Source organism: Mytilus edulis, chromosome 5 (assembly GCF_963676685.1).
Source record: "Mytilus edulis chromosome 5, xbMytEdul2.2, whole genome shotgun sequence".
Taxonomy (NCBI): Eukaryota; Metazoa; Mollusca; class Bivalvia; order Mytilida; family Mytilidae; genus Mytilus; species Mytilus edulis.
Genome location: NC_092348.1, coordinates 23,551,930 through 23,570,405, shown reverse-complemented (window position 1 = coordinate 23,570,405; position 18,476 = coordinate 23,551,930). Strand labels below are relative to the sequence as shown.

Sequence of the window (18,476 nt, the reverse complement as noted above, 5' to 3'; positions counted from 1 at the left end):
AGGGATGCCAAGCTAACTTTGTACCATGAGAGGGATATCAAGCCAACTGTATAACAGGAGAGGGATGCAAAGCTAACTTAACAACAGGATAGGGATGCCAAGCTTACTTAATAACAGGAGAAGAATGCCATGCTAACTTAACAACCGGAGAGGGATGCCAAGCTTACTTTATAACGGGAGAGGAATGCCAAGCTTACTTAATAACAGGAGAGGGATACCAAAGTAACTTTGAATCATGAGAGGGCTGTCAAGCTATTTTTGTAGCTGGAGAGGGATGTCAAGCTAACTGTGGAAATGGAGAGGAATGCCAAGCTAACTGTGTAAATGGAGAGGGATGCCAAGCTAACTTAACAACAGGAGAGGGTTGCTAAGAATACTTAATAACAGAAGAGGAATGACATGCTAACTTAACAACAGGACAGGGATGTCAAGCTTACTTAATAACACAAGAGGAATGCCATGCTAACTTAACAACAGGAGATGGATGCCTAGCTTACTTAATAACAGGAGCGGAATGCAATGCTAACTAAGCAAAAGAAGAGGGATCCCAAGCTAATTTTGTAATAGCAGAGGGATTCCAAGCTAACTTTGTTACAGAAGAGGAAAACCAAGCTAAATTTGTCAATAGCAGAGGGATACCAAGCTAACTATGTTACAGGAGAGGGATGCCAAGCTTACTTAATAACAGGAGAGGAATGCTATGCTAACTTAGCAACAGAAGGATGCCAAGATTACCAAATAACAGGAGAGGAATGTCATACTAACTTAACAAAAGAAGAGGGATGCCAAGCTAACTTAATAACAGGAGAGGAATGCCATGCTAATTTTGTAACACGAGAGGGATGCGAAGCTTACTTAATAACAAGAGAGGGATACCAAAGTAACTTTGTACCATGAGAGGGCTGTCAAGCTATTTTTGCAACTGGAGAGGGATGTCAAGCTAACTGTGGAAATGGAGAGGGATGCCAAGCTAACTGTGTACATGGAGAGGGATGCCAAGCTAACTGTGTAACACGAGAGGGATACCAAGCTTATTTTATAACAGGAGAGGAATACCATGCTAGCTTAACAACAGAAGAGGGATGCCAAGCTTACTTAATAACAGAAGAGGAATGCCATGCTTACCTAACAACAGGAGAGGGATGCCAAGCTTACTTAATAACAGGAGAGGAATGCCATGCTAACTTAACAAAAGGAGAGGTATGCCAAGCTTACTTAATAACAGAAGAGGAATGCCATGCTAACTTAACAACAGGAGAGGGTTGCCAAGCTTACTTAATAACAGAAGAGGAATGCCATGCTAACTTAACAACAGGAGAGGGATGCCAAGCTTACTTAATAACAGAAGAGGAATGCCATGCTAACTTAACAACAGGAGAGGGATGCCAAGCTAACTTTGTACCATGAGAGGGATGCCAAGCTAACTGTATAACAGGAGAGGGATGCAAAGCTAACTTAATAACAGGATAGGGATGCCAAGCTTACTTGATAACAGGAGAGCTAGAGGGATACCAAGCTTTCTTTGTAACAGGAGAGGGATGCCAAGCTAACTGTATATCAGGAGAGGGATACCAAGCTAACTTCATAACAGGAGAGGAATGCCATGCAAACTTAAAAACAAAAGAAGGATGCCAAGCTTACTTAATAACAGGAGAGGGACGCCATGCTAACTTTGTAACATGAGAGGGATGTCAAGGTTACTTTGTAACATGAGAGGAATACCAAGCTTACTTTGTAACATGAGAGGGATACCAAGCTTACTTTGTACCATGAGAGGGATACCAAGCTAACTGTATAACAGGAGAGGGATGCAAAGCTAACTTAACAACAGGATAGGGATGCCAAGCTTACTTAATAACAGGAGATGAATGCCATGCTAACTTAACAACCGGAGAGGGATGCCAAGCTTACTTTTTAACAGGAGAGGAATGCCAAGCTTACTTAATAACAGGAGAGGGATACCAAAGTAACTTTGTACCATGAGAGGGCTGTCAAGCTATTTTTGTAGCTGGAGAGGGATGTCAAGCTAACTGTGGAAATGGAGAGGGATGCCAAGCTAGCTGTGTAAATGGAGAGGGATGCCAAGCTAACTTAACAACAAGAGAGGGATACCAAGCTAACTTTGTAACATGATATGGATGCCAAGCTAACTTTGCAACAAAAGAGGGATACCAAGCTTAATTTATAACAGGAGAGGGATGCCAAGCTAACTGCGTTACATGAGAGGGATACCAAGCTAACTGTATAATAGGAGAGGAATGCCAAGCTAACTTTGTAACAGGAGAGCTAGAGGTATACCAAGCTTTCTTTGTAACAGGAGAGGGATGCCAAGCTAACTGTATATCAGGAGAGGGATACCAAGCTAACTTCATAACAGGAGAGGAATGCCATGCAAACTTAAAAACAAAAGAAGGATGCCAAGCTTACTTAATAACAGGAGAGGGACGCCAAGCTTACTTAATAACAGGAGAGGGATGCCATGCTAACTTTATAACATGAGAGGGATGTCAAGCTTGCCTTGTAACATGAGAGGGATACCAAGCTTACTTTGTAACATGAGAGGGATACCAAGCTTACTTTGTAACATGAGAGGGACACCAAGCTTACTTTATAACATGAGAGGGATGTCAAGCTTACTTTGTAACATGAGAGGGATACCAAGCTTACTTTGTAACATGAGAGGGATACCAAGCTTACTTTGTAACATGAGAGGGACACCAAGCTTACTTTATAACATGAGAGGGATGTCAAGCTTACTTTGTAACATGAGAGGGATACCAAGCTTACTTTGTAACATGAGAGGGATACCAAGCTTACTTAATAACAGGAGAGGGATGCCAAGCTAACTGTGTAAATGGAGAGGGATGCAAAGCTTACTGTGTAACACGAGAGGGGTACCAAGTTAACTGTGTAACATGAGATGGATGCCAAGCTAACTTTGCAACAAAAGAGGGATACCAAGCTTAATTAATAACATGAGAGGGATGCAAAGCTAACTTTGTAACACGAGAGGGATACCAAGCTAACTTTGTAACAGGAGAGGGACACCAAGCTTTCTTTGTAACAGGAGAGGGATGCAAAGCTAACTTTGTAACAGGAGAGGGATGCAAAGCTAACTTTGTAACAGGAGAGGGATACCAAGCTAGCTTTGTAACAGGAGAGGGATACAAAACTTTCTTTGTAACAGGAGAGGGATGACAAGCTAACTGTATATCAGGAGAGGGATACCAAGCTAACTTCATAACAGGAGAGGAATGCCATGCTAACTTAAAAACAAAAGAAGGATGCCAAGCTTACTTATTAACAGGAGAGGGATGCCATGCTAACTTTATAACATGAGAGGGATGTCAAGCTTACTTTGTAACATGAGAGGGATACCAAGCTTACTTTGTAACATGAGATGGATACCTAGCTTACTTTGTAACATGAGAGGGACACCAAGCTTACTTTGTAACATTAGAGGGACACCAAGCTTACTTTGTAACATGAGAGGGATACCAAGCTTACTTTGTAACATGAGATGGATACCTAGCTTACTTTGTAACATGAGAGGGACACCAAGCTTACTTTGTAACATGAGAGGGATACCAAGCTTACTTTGTAACATCAGAGGGATGTCAAGCTAACTTTGTAACATGAGAGGGATGCCAAGCTAACTTTGTAACATGAGAGGGATGCCAAGGTACCTGATGAGTCACATAATATAGTGGATGACAAGTTATGCAAAATTGCTTGTTCAAACTTCCGAGAAGCACGTCAAGAAGCACCCACCCCTTATTATGATACATAAATGTCCATGCTCAGTGAGTAAAGAAACAATTGAAAACAAAATTTAATTATTTCTAGGCAATGTTTTATTTCATTTCTTTCTTTGAATCCTAAATAGGAATACATATAACGAGGTTCAATAAAATATAATGTATTTACCAGTAATGGGCTCATTAAATGTTAAAGTTATCTTTTTTATATAATCATACAAATCTTATTCTTCAGCTTTTGTTGGTACATTGTAAAAAGAAGTATATCATCAACAAATCAAACAAAACTTTGAAACTTACTAGCATATATTTGAGTTAACCATCTCTGTGAGGCCATCAGAAAAAGTAATCAGGTTTTTTTTTGTTTTTTTTAAACTCTGGTATCAAATTAGAAAATGTGAGGGAATTACAAATGTATTCTTGTCAAAGTATGTGCAGTGTGTAATATTTTTATTTTTTTAGTTGCAAGAAGTTATCCAGAAAAAATCTTCCCAGTTATTCAAATATAACTGTCATTGTTTTGAGTGTTCCATATGTTTGATGTGTGATGTGTTTGAGCTTTGATTTTGCCATTTGATAAAGGACTCTCTGTTTTGAATTTCACTTGATAAAGGACTCTCTGTTTTGAATTTCACTTGTAGTTCAGTTTTTATGTTTTTTTGTGTTGTTTTTTTTTCACATACCACTGCATATGTCTTCTCTATGAACTCCACAAGCAATGATTTAAACCATTAAAATGTTTATGAAACATATCTAAATTGGTAAAATACAGAACTACACAAACAAAATAACGAGGAAATTCAGAGAATATTTTTAATATTTTCAGATATATGGATTGGATTTGAAAAACATAATACTAGTTTGAATGGCAACTTTAAAAACATCAGAATATTTGCACCAATTTTGCCATGAAAAAAATAAATAAAGTAGGAGAAATGCATCTCTTAAACACAACAGAAGATAATGGAATTCACTAATATAAAGATAATGTAAAAATGTAAAACAATTAAAAACTAATCTAAATGCTAGCACTATTCTGGCAGTGAGAATTATTAAAATGTTTACTTAAAACAAATATTTAGTGTACATAAACAGTTATAGCATGTAAGATACCTGTGTAATCTATTGCAGAACAATCAATTTCAAAAACAAGCATTTCTGTGTAAAAAAACATTTAACAAATCAATAGAAACTCACTTAGTTTCTAAGAATGGAAAAATTGAAGTAAGATCGGACTCACTTCTTACTTTACATACAAACAAAGAATGTTTAACTCACAAAAGGAGATTCTTAAATCTTAAGCCTGAGATTTGTTCAAACAAATGCTTTCCACAAAACAAACAGGTTAATGTCAATGACTTCAATACAGTGTTTCACAAACAATTTCAGAGATTGTTTTTAAAATACTCCAGAAAAAAACATGACATAAGTAAAACATATATATTACATATGAATATCAAGATGTTGTCATACAACTATATTGCTATATATCTAATTTGCAAAATCCGACTAAATTTATACCAATTTTAATAGTTGACTTTAGTAGCGGTATTTTTCCATTACACATGTAGCTCCAAACCTTTACATGGAAAATATTATATCTGGAAATGTTATCAAAATGAAACTGAATCGTAACTGAAAAAAAAAAAATCACAAAGGGACAAACAACCCTCATATATAACTTTTAAACTTCACAACAAAGAATTTTTGATGTACAATGCACATTGTGCATAAGATGACATTATTATATAATGCAAATATTAATCAAGATTAAATGTCTCTCTAACATGCTACAACAATAAAACAAGCTGTCTGTGACACTATCACTAAAGTTCTGCCACAAAGCTCTTCAATAACCATGACCTAAAACACTTGAAAGAACCTAGTCGGCCATTGCTTGTATTCTCTTCTCTTGATCCTCAATCTCCTTCCAGATAGCCTTGGGTACATCTGTTCCTACTTGATCTTCTAAGAATCTTTTGCTTTCTCTTATGTCATCTAACCAATAGGGTTTTGGAAGACTGAACAGTTCATCCCATTTAAGATCAATGTTAGTCAGATTAAATGAAGCTGAAAAGAGAAAATTGAAGTGTAATAACAACTAAAGTAATTTATTTTTTCTATTCTTCGCCAAGTATCCTCTGTATTGATATTGTATGTATACTAACATCAGTACTTTAAAAATGAGTTTTAACCGCTCAGGATATTTAGGTGGCCTTTTCTTAAGAAAACAAAATCTTTTATCACTCACTGGGGTCACAAATCAACTATTTGACTTAACACAATACACCTTATCGCTAATCCCGGCTGACCTGGCTGCTTGAACTTTTGACGCATTCAACAATCACTTATCCATTTTGGCGTCAGATATTTTGTATTGTGACGTCAAAATTTTACAGGAACCTGTGTGATATCCAGTAATGGAGGACAAATAGCGATAAGGTGTATACATTTACCATGTTTACATATATATTTGATACTATTTTTTTTAACGCTAGAAGGAGTTCAAAGCTCTTCTACATTTTGAAATATGAAGCGTATTCAGTTTCATTAGCATCCCTAAGTCTCACCATCTGCTACCTTCCAAGCAGATAAGACAATTAATAAAATATTTACCTTTAGTTGGAACATAACCTATGGCTGATTTCTCAGCAATGCCTTCCTCTCCAGCACATCTTCTTAATACCCAATCTAATACACGGATATTATCTCCAAAACCTGGCCACAGGAAGGAACCTTCATTATCTACTCGGAACCAGTTCACATGGAAGATTTTAGGAAGCTGAAGAAAAAAAACATTGATAGAATAATTTTTAGCTGCAATATACAAGAAATATTTAACCTGCTAATTTTGATAAAATTATTTTTAGCTGCACTTTATACAAGAAATATTTAACCTGCTAATTTTGCTTTAGTTTGTACAAGTCATTTCTTGGGAATCACAAAATATAAACTAACATAGGGTTTAATTGAAACTTATGTGGCATCAGTCAAGTATATCATCCAATTACATTTTACCAAAAAAAAAAGCTTTTGAAAAGGATCTCCTTATATCATTGGCAATCATACCATATCTTCTTTCTTTTTTTTTTTTATATATAAATAGACTAGAAAAGTTAGTTGGGTCAATATACCTAATGTGCCTCAAAATGAGGAACTCAAAAGTCTCTGTGTAGTGATATTGGACATGTTTCTATTTTTAACAAGCGACTGAGCTTAACCATTTGTCTGAGCTTAACCATTTGTGTTAATTTGGAAAGTAGAGGAACATAGAATAAATGTGTAACCAGGTGCTCCGCAGGGCGCAGCTTTATACGACCCCAGTGGTTGAACCCTGAACAGTTGGGGCAAATTTGGTCACAATATTCAAGCTTGATTCTGTCTGAAATTGGATTGTGATCAAATTTTTGACATAATATAGGTTTTTGTCACAAAATTAATGTGGTCAAAGATTTAACAAATCTATTGCACAATACTGTGCAATTGAAGAGTTCTTCTTGAAACTTTTCAAAATTCGAAATTTGAAAAAAAAAAAAAAAAAAAAAAGGAAGCCCTTCAACAAATGGTAAACAAAAAATCCCTCCCACTTTTTGAAACCCCCTTGGAGCAATAACCCTTAAACCCATGCTTTCCATTGCAGTATTGAACCTTGTAGTACAATTTCAGAGAGATCCATACACCTAAACACAACTTATTGTCATGATTGTTTGGAAACTAGAAACATGCTTCTTTTTTGGCCCTTTTTGGGCCCCTAATTCCTTCATATTGTGGGCAATTAACCCAAAACTTAATCCCAGCCTCCCCTTTGTTATATGGTAAATTGTGGTACAATTTCAGAGAGATCCATACAATTACACATAAGTTATTGTCTTGAAACTAGAACCAGATGCTCTGCAGGGCGCAGCTATATACGACCGCAGAGGTTGCGGCAAGTATGGACACAACATTTAAGCTGGATTGTGATTAAATAGTTGACACAGCATAGGTTTCTGACACAGAATGAATGTGGTCTAATGAACTTAAAATATTTGTTTTTGCCTTTGAGCAATTCACTATGCTGTTGAATATTAATCCTCTCAAAAAAATGTTTGAAGAAATTTTCTTTTTATTTATGAAATCTGAAATGAGAAAAATTTAAACCCCCCCCCCCCCCCCCCCCCCATTTTTTTTCACATCCCCCTTTCCTTTTTTCCAAAACTGATCTCAATTCAAATTCCTAATGGAGTTTGCAACAATAACTACTCATTTAAATACACCATAAAATATTAAAATGTAAAATAAAGTGCTTGTTATCACTGAATGGTAAAGATTGTTTTAATTTATCAGTTGGTAGTAAAAGTGAATATACATTGTTTATTGTATAAAACAATGATTTAAGTTGATTCAACTACTATTCTGGACAAAGAAAGATAACTCCAATTGAAAATTTCTTGCTATTGCACAATATTGTGCAATTAGATATTTCTTGTTATTGCGCAATACTGTGCAATTGAAAATATTTGCTATTGCACAATACTGTGCAATTGAAGATTTCTTGCTATTGCGCAATACTGTGCAATTGAAAATTGCTCTTGCTATTGCACAATACTTAATATAATAATTTTGGATCCTGATTTGAACCAACTTGAAATCTGGGCCCATAATCAAAAATCTAAGTATATGTTTAGATTCAGCATATCAAAAAAGCCCAAGAATTCAATTTTGGACCCTTTGGACTTTAATGTAGACCAATTTGAAAACGGGACCAAAAATTAAGAATCTACAAACATAGTTAGATTTGGCATTTCAAAGAACCCCAATTATTCAATTTTTAATGAAATCAATGCGCAATACTGTGCAATTGAAAATATTTGCTATTGCACAATACTGTGCAATTGAAGATTTCTTGCTATTGCGCAATACTGTGCAATTGAAAATTGCTTGCTATTGCACAATACTGTGTGCAATTGAAGATTTCTTGCTATTGCTGAATACTGTGCAATTGAATATTTCTTGCTATTGCACAATACTTAATATAATAATTTTGGATCCTGATTTGAACCAACTTGAAATCTGGGCCCATAATCAAAAATCTAAGTATATGTTTAGATTCAGCATATCAAAAAAGCCCAAGAATTCAATTTTGGACCCTTTGGACTTTAATGTAGACCAATTTGAAAACGGGACCAAAAATTAAGAATCTACAAACATAGTTAGATTTGGCATTTCAAAGAACCCCAATTATTCAATTTTTAATGAAATCAAACAAAGTTTAATTTTGGACCCCGATTTGGACCAACTTGAAAACTGGGCCAATAATAAAAAATCTAAGTACATTTTTAGATTCAGCATATCAAAGAACCCCAAGGATTCAATTTTTGTTAAAATCAAACTAAGTTTAATTTTGGACCCTTTGGACCTTAATGTAGACCAATTTGAAAACGGGATTAAAAATTAAGAATCTACATACACAGTTAGATTTGGCATATCAAAGAACCCCAATTATTCAATTTTTGATAAAATCAAACTAAGTTCAATTTTGGACCCTTTGGGCCCCTTATTCCTAAACTGTTGGGACCAAACCTCCCAAAATCAAACCCAACCTTCCTTTTATGGTCATAAACCTTGTGTTTAAAATTCATAGATTTCTATTTACTTATACTAAAGTTATAGTGCGAAAACCAAGAATAATGCTTATTTGGGCCCCTTTTTAGCCCACAATTCCTAAACTGTTAGGACCAACACTCCCAAAATCAATTCCAACCTTCCTTTTGTGTTCATAAACCTTGTGTTTAAATTTCATTGATTTCTATTTACTTATACTAAAGTTATTGTAGGAAAACCAAGAATAATGCTTATTTGGGCCCTTTTTTGGCCCCTAATTCCTAAACTGTTAGTACCAAAACTCCCAAAATCAATCACAACCTTCCTTTTGTGGTCATAAACCTTGTGTCAAAATTTCATAGATTTCCAATTTACTTAAACTAAAGTTATAGTGTGAAAACCAAGAATAATGCTTATTTGGGCCCTTTTTTGGCCCCTAATTCCTAAAATGTTGGGACCAAAACTCCCAAAATCAATCCCAACCTTCCTTTTGTGGTCATAAACCTTGTGTTAAAATTTCATAGATTTCTATTCACTTTTACTAAAGTTAGAGTGCAAAAACTAAAAGTATTCGGACGACGACACAAGACGACGCCAACGTGATAGCAATATACGACGAAAAATTAAAATTTTTGCGGTCGTATAAAAATGCTTGTTTTGACCCCTTTTTGGCCCTTAATTCCTAAACTTTGGCCCCATAACCCCTAAAATGAATCCAAACTTTCTACTTGTGGTTTTAAACATTGATATGATTTCAGAGCAATAGACCACTTTCGAATACATCCGTCACCGGAAAAAACTCGTCAATTATACGCGCCTTTATCACCGTCATACGTGCGTTTAGGGGCGTCGTCACTTCCTTACAGTGTTGAGCGAGTGGTTGGAAAATTATAATTCTATATTGTACGAATTATTCGGCAAATTGAATTCTGAAAATAGACAATCAACACTGCTGTCATTAGGGAATTGTCAGTAAGTACCTACAGAGCAACCATTATTTCTAGTTTATCCTGCACAAAAACGATCACTTAGACGCTTGATGAACGTAAATAGTGCAGGGATACAGGCGAGCCCCTCTATCTGGTAAATGACGTCATAAAGGCGTGCATAATTGACGAGTTTTTGCCGGTGACGGATGAACTCGAAAGTGGTCTATTGAAATACTTCTACACAAGTTATTTTCCTGAAACTAAAAAAATACTTGTTTTGGGCCCCTTTTGGGCCCCCAATTCCTAATCAGTTGGTACCATCATCCCCCAAATCAATCCCAACCTTCCTTTTGTGGTATTGAACCTTCTGAAAAAATTTCATGAAGATCTATTCACTTAAACTTAAGTTATTATCCATAAACCAATGTGTCTTCGGACGACGACGACATCATACCATTATACGATCCCAAAATTTTTTTGGGGTCATATAAAAACTATGGAGCTATTAAATTTGTTCAAACTAATATATTTTCAAAGAACTTATTGTGCTAAAAAAGGGATTTTTTCCTAATTCATTGAAAAATGAATCTCACTTTCTACCCCGAAAAATTTAACCACATATGTGAAAATGTCTCAGCTTTAAAATGAGCTAACATACATATATCTAAGTTTAAGATAAGGTATTAAGGATAAGGATATTGGTCCAGTTTCAAAGCTAGGAAGACGAGTTCTGTTGCCTAAAAATTTAAACTCCCCCTGGTGATGAAGGAAACTTAATCCAATCAAGGATGTCAAATCAATTATATGACATCTGCTGCATTCTCTCTTCAAAATATAAAAGGTTTATTCTATTTTTTTAAACAAGTAAGAACACTATTCTCAATCTTTTTATACATAAATTATATAAGTTCTTGCATGTTTGAAACTATTTCCTCCAATATAACAAAATGTGGACATGGATACATGTACTCAACTTATTATGTGCACAGCAACTTGATATAATTTCTCAATCATGGTTCACTAACTCATTGAAAGATTTTTGTTTGTATTTTCCTGGTGAAATTGAATAAATTTGTAAATAATATTACCTTGTGTGGTTTTGCATTCAGGCTTAACCAATGCTGTAAATAATTTCCAAAGTTGTATCCCATAAATGGCCTCATAGCCATTGGATCGTGCATAATCATCTTTCCTGAAATAGAGAAGTTTTCCATAAGACTAATTCAGTATTAAAATTGAAACTTCACTTCCAAATGAAATTTAACAAACATGCATTCATATTCCTTTGAAGTATTATATTTTAATATTACACACATTTTTAGCCAATAAATTTTCAAATCATGGGAAATAATTATCCTAATGATATATTTCTTCCTAAGGAAATGCCTGTACCAAGTAGGAATATGACAATTGTTATGTGTTGGTTTGATGTGTTTGAGCTTTTCATTTTGCCATTTGCTAAGGAACTTTCTGTTTAGAATTTTCCTCAGAGTTTGGTATTTTTGTTATTTTACTTTTAACAACATTTTAAAAATAAAATTTATTACTCTTCCTTATTTACAAACCTTTGAATTCAGCAGCAGCAGTGGCCTCTGACTTAACACAAGCACCAACCATAACTCCGTGTTCCCAACTGAAGGTCTCAAACACAAGTGGTACACCTGTAAAAATATATAGAAATACATTTTTAGTTCACCTGGCTAACTACCCCTTGGCTTCTGTCTTATATAGGTGTAAGAATTGTGATATGAGTGCCAATGAGATAACTCTCCATCCAAGTCACAATTTGTAAATGTAAACCATTATAAGTCAAAGTGCAGCCTTCAAACGCTCACACCAAACAGCAAGCTATAAAGACTTCTATGTCCGAATGTTCCTAAGCCAATGGTTTTCAAACAGCACATGAGATCACTTATAGTGTTTTAGGGTTTGTGTTGCTCAGTCTATACTTTTGTGTTTGTTGCAACGTTTATTGTATTTCTTCATTTTTGACCTCCCACTATTGAGTTATTGCCCCTACATGTCCATTTTTAGCTTTTTAACAAGAAATTTAACGGAATAGTATCGTCCAATTTAGGTTTTCTGCTGCCACAGATAAGTAGAACTGTATTGAATAGACTCTATTTTGTTTCAAGAGTTTATCTGTGTGTCTCCAACAGCTAAAGGCTGAGATATTTAAAACTTTCTCTAATGCCTTTAAAACATTTGTAAGTGCATTTCACAACTTTCCACAAGTTCTTCTTCCATAATACACTTTATAGGTCACTCATGCAACTACCTGTGGGTCTACATAGACTAAATGTAATATAGAAATTATCTCTGTTTATGTGGCAACACCAAAGATAAATGCAAAAATAGGAAATCCCTCTGTTGCCTCTTAGCACTAACCTGTAGGTCTCCTTCCACCAAAGATAATTGCAGAAATAGGTACTCCCTCTGGTTTTTCCCAATCAGGATGTATAATAGGACACTGACTAGCTGGGGCTGTAAATCTGGAATTTGGATGTGCTGCCTTTCCTGGGGCTCCAATGTGCCATTTCTTATTTAACCATGTTGTTATAGCCATGTTCTAAAAAGATATGGGTAAAATTTTACTTGATAAATGAAACATGCCTTTTGTACAGTGTATATTCTTCATGTAGTATTATGTTCCTTCAGGAGAGTATATATATTTATTTTAATATTATCAGATGCATCTTACCAAGCAGATAGCTACAAAATTATACTAGTTAGAACATGAGAATTTTTTTGGTGATTTCTTTTCTATCCATTTTTACATGAAAATTTGGTCTCCACTTGCATTCTGATAACCATTATGTGTAAATATACATAAATATTTGATAAATACACTAGGAAGTTGTTGAGTGATGAATCTGATAATGCATCTAACTATTTAAGCATGCTCACATGAAGCTTATACCAAATTTAAGAAATTTTGTAGATCCCCTGAAAAATTGAAACAAAACATTCATGGGAGGGACATAAATGTGAACCAGTATATAACAATACCTTGTCAATTTCATCTTCCATGCCTTCCCAGAAGAATCCTCCATCAGCAGTCTCAGCTACATTGGTAAATATAGAGTTTTTCTGGAATGTCTTCATGGCATTAGGGTTGGTTTTAAAGTTTGTACCTGGTGCTACACCAAAGAATCCAGCCTCAGGATTGATTGCTCTCAGGGTTCCCTCTTTGTCAAACTTTAACCATGCTATATCATCACCTGTAACAATAAACATTATTTACTGATACCGAACAGATTTCCCTATATCAAAACTGGTCCTTGGTTTTGGTTATTGTAACAGAATTTCTCACAATTACAGCTGATAGTTATGGGTGGATGCCTGCTTTTAATGGCCATCAACAATGTTGAACCAATAATTTTAGACTTTTTTTTCATGTGACAGGTTGCACAAAATTGCCAGAGTTTGTATAGTAATCAAATTTTGCAAGGAAAAACAAATTTTCTGTGATAAAAAGAAAGCTTCACCATAAAATTTTAAGATAAAAAGTGAGAAGATAGCCTTTATAACATCCTTTCAGATAAGAAAAAGAAATAAAGAGGTCACCAGACTTGTTTTCTTGCTACATACTGTGGATTCATTTATTTTCGTGGGTATCAGTTTTCGTGGATTGCTGAAAACTTGCATAATCGTGGATATTTGAATTCGTGGTTCACCTGTACCAACGAAACCCACAAAAATTGGTATCCAGGTATTATAATGAATCCACAGTACTAAATTAAGTAAATTCACAACACTTTCTATTATAAAATTACCGTATCTGAGTTATCTCCCCTACTATGGCAAAGTTGAAAAATAATATTAAAATCAAACTCAAATATTGTGTTTTTAGAAAATACAGACAACAAGAGTTCACACGCTGAAATGTCTCGCCTTTTTTACTAATCATTAATATTATGTTGATAGTCCTAAATATAAAGCTTTCTTACAACTGTCACATAAACTCAACATAAACCAAGAAAACTAAACATTGATCAATGAACCATGAAAATGAGGTCAAAGTCAGATGAACCATGCCAGGCAGACAAGTACAGCTAACAATTCTTCCATACAACAAATACAGTTGACCTATTGCTTATAAATTAAGAAAAACAGACCAAAACACAAATACTTAACACTTAGCAATGAGCAAAAATGAGGTCAAGGTCAAATAAAACATGCGCGACTGACATATAGATCATAAAATATTTCCGTACACCAAACATAGTTGACCTATTGCATATAGTACTAGAAAAAAAGACCAAAAACTCAAAAACTTAACTTTGACCACTGAACCATAAAAATGAGGTCAAGGTCAGTTGACACATGTCAGCTAGACATGCACACCTTACAGTCCTTCCATACACCGAATATACTAGAACGTCTGTTTATAGTATAAGAAAAACAGACCAACACACAAAAACTTATCTATAACCACTGAACCATGAAAATGAGGTCAAGGTCAGATGACACCTGCCAGTTGGACATGTACACCTTACAGTCCTTCCATACACCGAATATACTAGACCTACTGCTTATAGTATCTGAGATATGGACTTGACCACCAAAACTTTACCCTTGTTCACTGACAGTGTTCTAGGATTTTTTTGGCACCTTGACTTACCACGGGTAAGATCAATAAAAAAATTACTTACCCACATCTAAAAGTTAAATCCGCCAACCAATGTGGACGGCACTCTGCGGCGAGCTAAATCGCCGCCCTTATGGCCGGGGGTCTGGGGGCCGCTCAAGGCCCCAGAAGCTCTGGGGTAAATGATGCAAAACCTGCATTCTAGCCATTTCCTGGCACCTTTTTCATGCTTCAGAAAGTACCCTTTTTTGTGATGTCAAATGATGTTTTGTATGAAGCAATGATGACTAAAGTGTATTGAAAAGTATTTGAAATATATGGCTTAATTGTAACTATATACCTATACCACTAGAAAAGTACATTGAACTATAACAGTACTTCACTGACTTTCATACCAATAATCCACTGTAAAAAAAATAAGGGACTTACATGCAACTCTTTTTAAAAATCAGACATGCTCTTTATAAAATACTGTATATTTTTCAGGCTGATTCACTGAACATTAATGATTAAGGATAAGTCATTTGTTGCACATAGATTTTAAATTTAAAAACTTTTATGACATGCTTTAAATCAATCTCCGTACAGCGTTCGTTTCCTTTCCGTATACTTAGTACACTACAATACAATGACATATTTAGTGTAGTGATACGTAGTAAGTACGGAACGGATATGAGCTCTGCGTCGGAGATTGGCTTTAAATTATATGTTGTGAAGTTTGTCTGAACAAAGCTGGATTCGGATACGATTGAATTTTGTACAAAATTTAAAAAAAACGATTTCTTACTAAATTTGACAAATATGTTATAGTTATTACTATGTCATTTATTAAGAGCTATAATAAATGCAACTGTAAGTTTATTTTCCTCCGATGACAAGAAAAAAAATCGTTTATGTCCTGATTTAAGCACCAGTTATCAATCCGGATTTTCTGATTTTACCGACACCGTGACCGACTTTTAGAATGATAGAAGAATGTGGTCTCTTTTGCGCTTGATTACACCTAGTAAACGAGTGCTTGAATAAAAGCGCCGATAGACATCGACAAAATCTTCGATCTTTTATCAAAGTTTTTTCTCGTGATTTAATAAAAATAAAAAGCAGATATGGGAAAATTGAAGAGGACCGGGAAATTTCAAGAGTTTTTCGGCTTCCCCGAACTTGAAAATTGACTTACCACCGGGTGACAAAGGCTAAAAAATGACTTACCCGTTGTCCTAATCCACTTACCCCGGGTAACGGGTAATGGGAATCCTAGAACACTGACTGATCCATGAAATGAGGTCGAGGTCAAGTGAAAACTGTCTGACGGGCATGAGGACCTTGCAAGGTACGCACATACCAAATACAGTTATCCTATTACTTATAATAAGAGAGAATTTAACATTACAAAAAAATCTTAACTTTTTTTTTCAAATATCACTGAACTATGAAAATGAGGTCAAGGACATTGGACATGTGACTGATGGAAACTTCGTAACATGATGCATCTATATACAAAGTATGAAGCATCCAGGTGTTACACCTTCTAAAATATAAAGCTTTTAAGAAGTTAGCTAACACTGCCGCCGCTGCGGGATCATTATACCTATGTTGAGCTGCAGGATCGATAAAAATATGATAAAACACAAATTTTTTCTATATTTATACTTAAAGTCTTACACATGAATTACATACTTCTCTAAATAATTAACACATTTCATTAAAGATCTAGACAAACGGTTATCTGCTACTTCAAAATCCAAGATGGAGGAAGACACCAGCCATTATTTTCATCTGTTTGCAACCATAGTTTATTGAATTTTTCATATTTTGTCTTCTGGTTAGTCATTAGGATAAATGATTCAGATTCATGTTTTTTTATGTATTATTTATGACCTTAAGTTGTCCCTCTTTTGTTATTTAATCAATGTTTTCTTAACCTCCAGAGGCATATAAACTATGAAACCTACCTACAACTCTGACTTTGTACCCTGGAATTGATGGTTCTAACATGGCAAGGTTTGTTTTACCACAAGCACTGGGGAAAGCTGCACATATAAATTTTTCTTCTCCTGTCTTCTCATTTTGAAGTCCCATAATCTGAAGAAAAAAAAATAAGCCTTATATTACAATTGTAATATCTTTTAAATAGCAAACTAAAATGCCTCACCTGCTGAATATATCATGATTAAATTTATGTCTTCAATTTAAAATGAGTAATTCCAAATGATCCAATTAAAGGAGTTTAGATGATCAGACAACATGCACATCAGGCAATAATTCCATAGACCAAATATAGTTACAGACTTGACAAGGAAAATTTAACCTTGATTACATATCTATGAAATAAGGACTGTCTGATAGATATGTTGACCTTGCAAGAATCCCATATACCAAATATAGTTATCCTGTTACTCATAACATTGTGTTGGGTCACCATTATTATCTCTCAATTTTCTGTTATAACAAGGAGCCTTGGCTCACACTAAACCATTTATTATCAAATTGGCTGTTTTGAGGACTTACCAACATATGTTCTGCAAGCCAACCTTCATCCCTAGCAATAACACTGGCTATTCTTAGGGCAAAACATTTCTTTCCCAGTAGAGAGTTTCCACCATACCCACTACCATATGACATAATTTCTCTCTGTTCAGGTCTATGGGCTATCATGATTCTCTCTGGATTACATGGCCAGTGGTTTATAACCTTTCCTGAAGAATAAAATGATACTTAAAGCATACTCATCAAAACAAATATTGCTTTCCTGATATTAAGATGAACCATTTTCAAAATATAAACTATAGTTGACTTGCTAAGAGCTCCAGAATTTACAATAACTAGTTGATAAGTTTGGAAGACAATGATGTATTGTCTTAAAAATATTAAAATTATCAATTTGCGAGATTTATTCATCCTTGTTTTACTTAACATTTAATGTTACAGTTTTCATGCATATTTAGAACTAGACTGAATTAGAAGGTTATGCAAAGTATGTGGGGCCTAGTTGTCATAAATGAAAGGCTCAATATTTTGACAGTCATTGAAAAATATGTAGGATAGGGACAGAAAAGTGGAGGTAGGATAGTAAACATATGTTGAAGTTGATGTACTTGACCTAAAAATGGCTTTTTAACACATACTTTTGTACGAATAAGATATTTATATATGAGACATCAACTTACCTGAAAAGATATTTTATGAACAATACTTACTCTGGACAGGTCTAGGACAACCAACAGAATGAACACACTTGACAAAATCATTATCTCCCAACGTTTCCCAAACGTGTGGTGATACACGAGTCATTATCTTCATACACAGTAATACATAATTAGAATCTGTCAGCTGTATCCCAATTTTACTGATTGGACCTCCAATAGGTCCCATACTGAAGGGTATCACAAACATAGTCCTGCCTGAAAACAAAACAAAAAAAATACCAGTATTGTTCATAAGATAATAGACAAAAACACAAAAATTTCTTGGCATCTACCTGGTGACAAAGTTTTTTGTATAGTTATTTTTTGTGTTATTGATCATTTTTGCAATAAACATAATTTCTAAACTACCTCCTATGCTTATTTAGATAACAACCAAAGCAGCAAAAACGGTAAAAATCAACATTTAAAC

At 34.7% G+C, this 18,476-nt stretch overlaps 2 protein-coding genes across 8 annotated transcripts in view; one reads left to right on the top strand and one right to left on the bottom strand.

The window, feature by feature from the left end:
- Positions 1-2,495: 2,495 nt before the first annotated feature.
- LOC139524998 (uncharacterized) lies at positions 2,496-2,846 on the top strand. The gene has a single exon (XM_071320171.1). The coding sequence runs from the start codon at positions 2,496-2,498 to the stop codon at positions 2,844-2,846; it is 351 nt and encodes a 116-aa protein (XP_071176272.1).
- Positions 2,847-4,557: 1,711 nt separating this feature from the next.
- LOC139523216 (phosphoenolpyruvate carboxykinase [GTP]-like) overlaps positions 4,558-18,476 on the bottom strand; it is a 35,693-nt gene continuing 21,774 nt past the window's right edge. For all 7 annotated transcript variants that reach the window (XM_071317051.1, XM_071317052.1, XM_071317049.1 and 4 more), the window contains 9 exons: positions 18,059-18,262; positions 17,370-17,557; positions 16,814-16,943; positions 13,280-13,491; positions 12,659-12,839; positions 11,836-11,931; positions 11,359-11,462; positions 6,375-6,540; positions 4,558-5,828 (listed from right to left, as the gene is read on the bottom strand). In XM_071317051.1, coding sequence (XP_071173152.1) covers positions 5,641-5,828; positions 6,375-6,540; positions 11,359-11,462; positions 11,836-11,931; positions 12,659-12,839; positions 13,280-13,491; positions 16,814-16,943; positions 17,370-17,557; positions 18,059-18,262 — 1,469 coding nt within the window. In that variant the 3' untranslated portion in view covers positions 4,558-5,640. The remainder of the gene's footprint in view (positions 5,829-6,374; positions 6,541-11,358; positions 11,463-11,835; positions 11,932-12,658; positions 12,840-13,279; positions 13,492-16,813; positions 16,944-17,369; positions 17,558-18,058; positions 18,263-18,476) is intronic.

Bases quoted from the DNA above. Each gene is read 5' to 3' on its own strand.
- LOC139524998 (XM_071320171.1), top strand. From the start codon at position 2,496: ATGAGAGGGATGTCAAGCTTGCCTTGTAACATGAGAGGGATACCAAGC.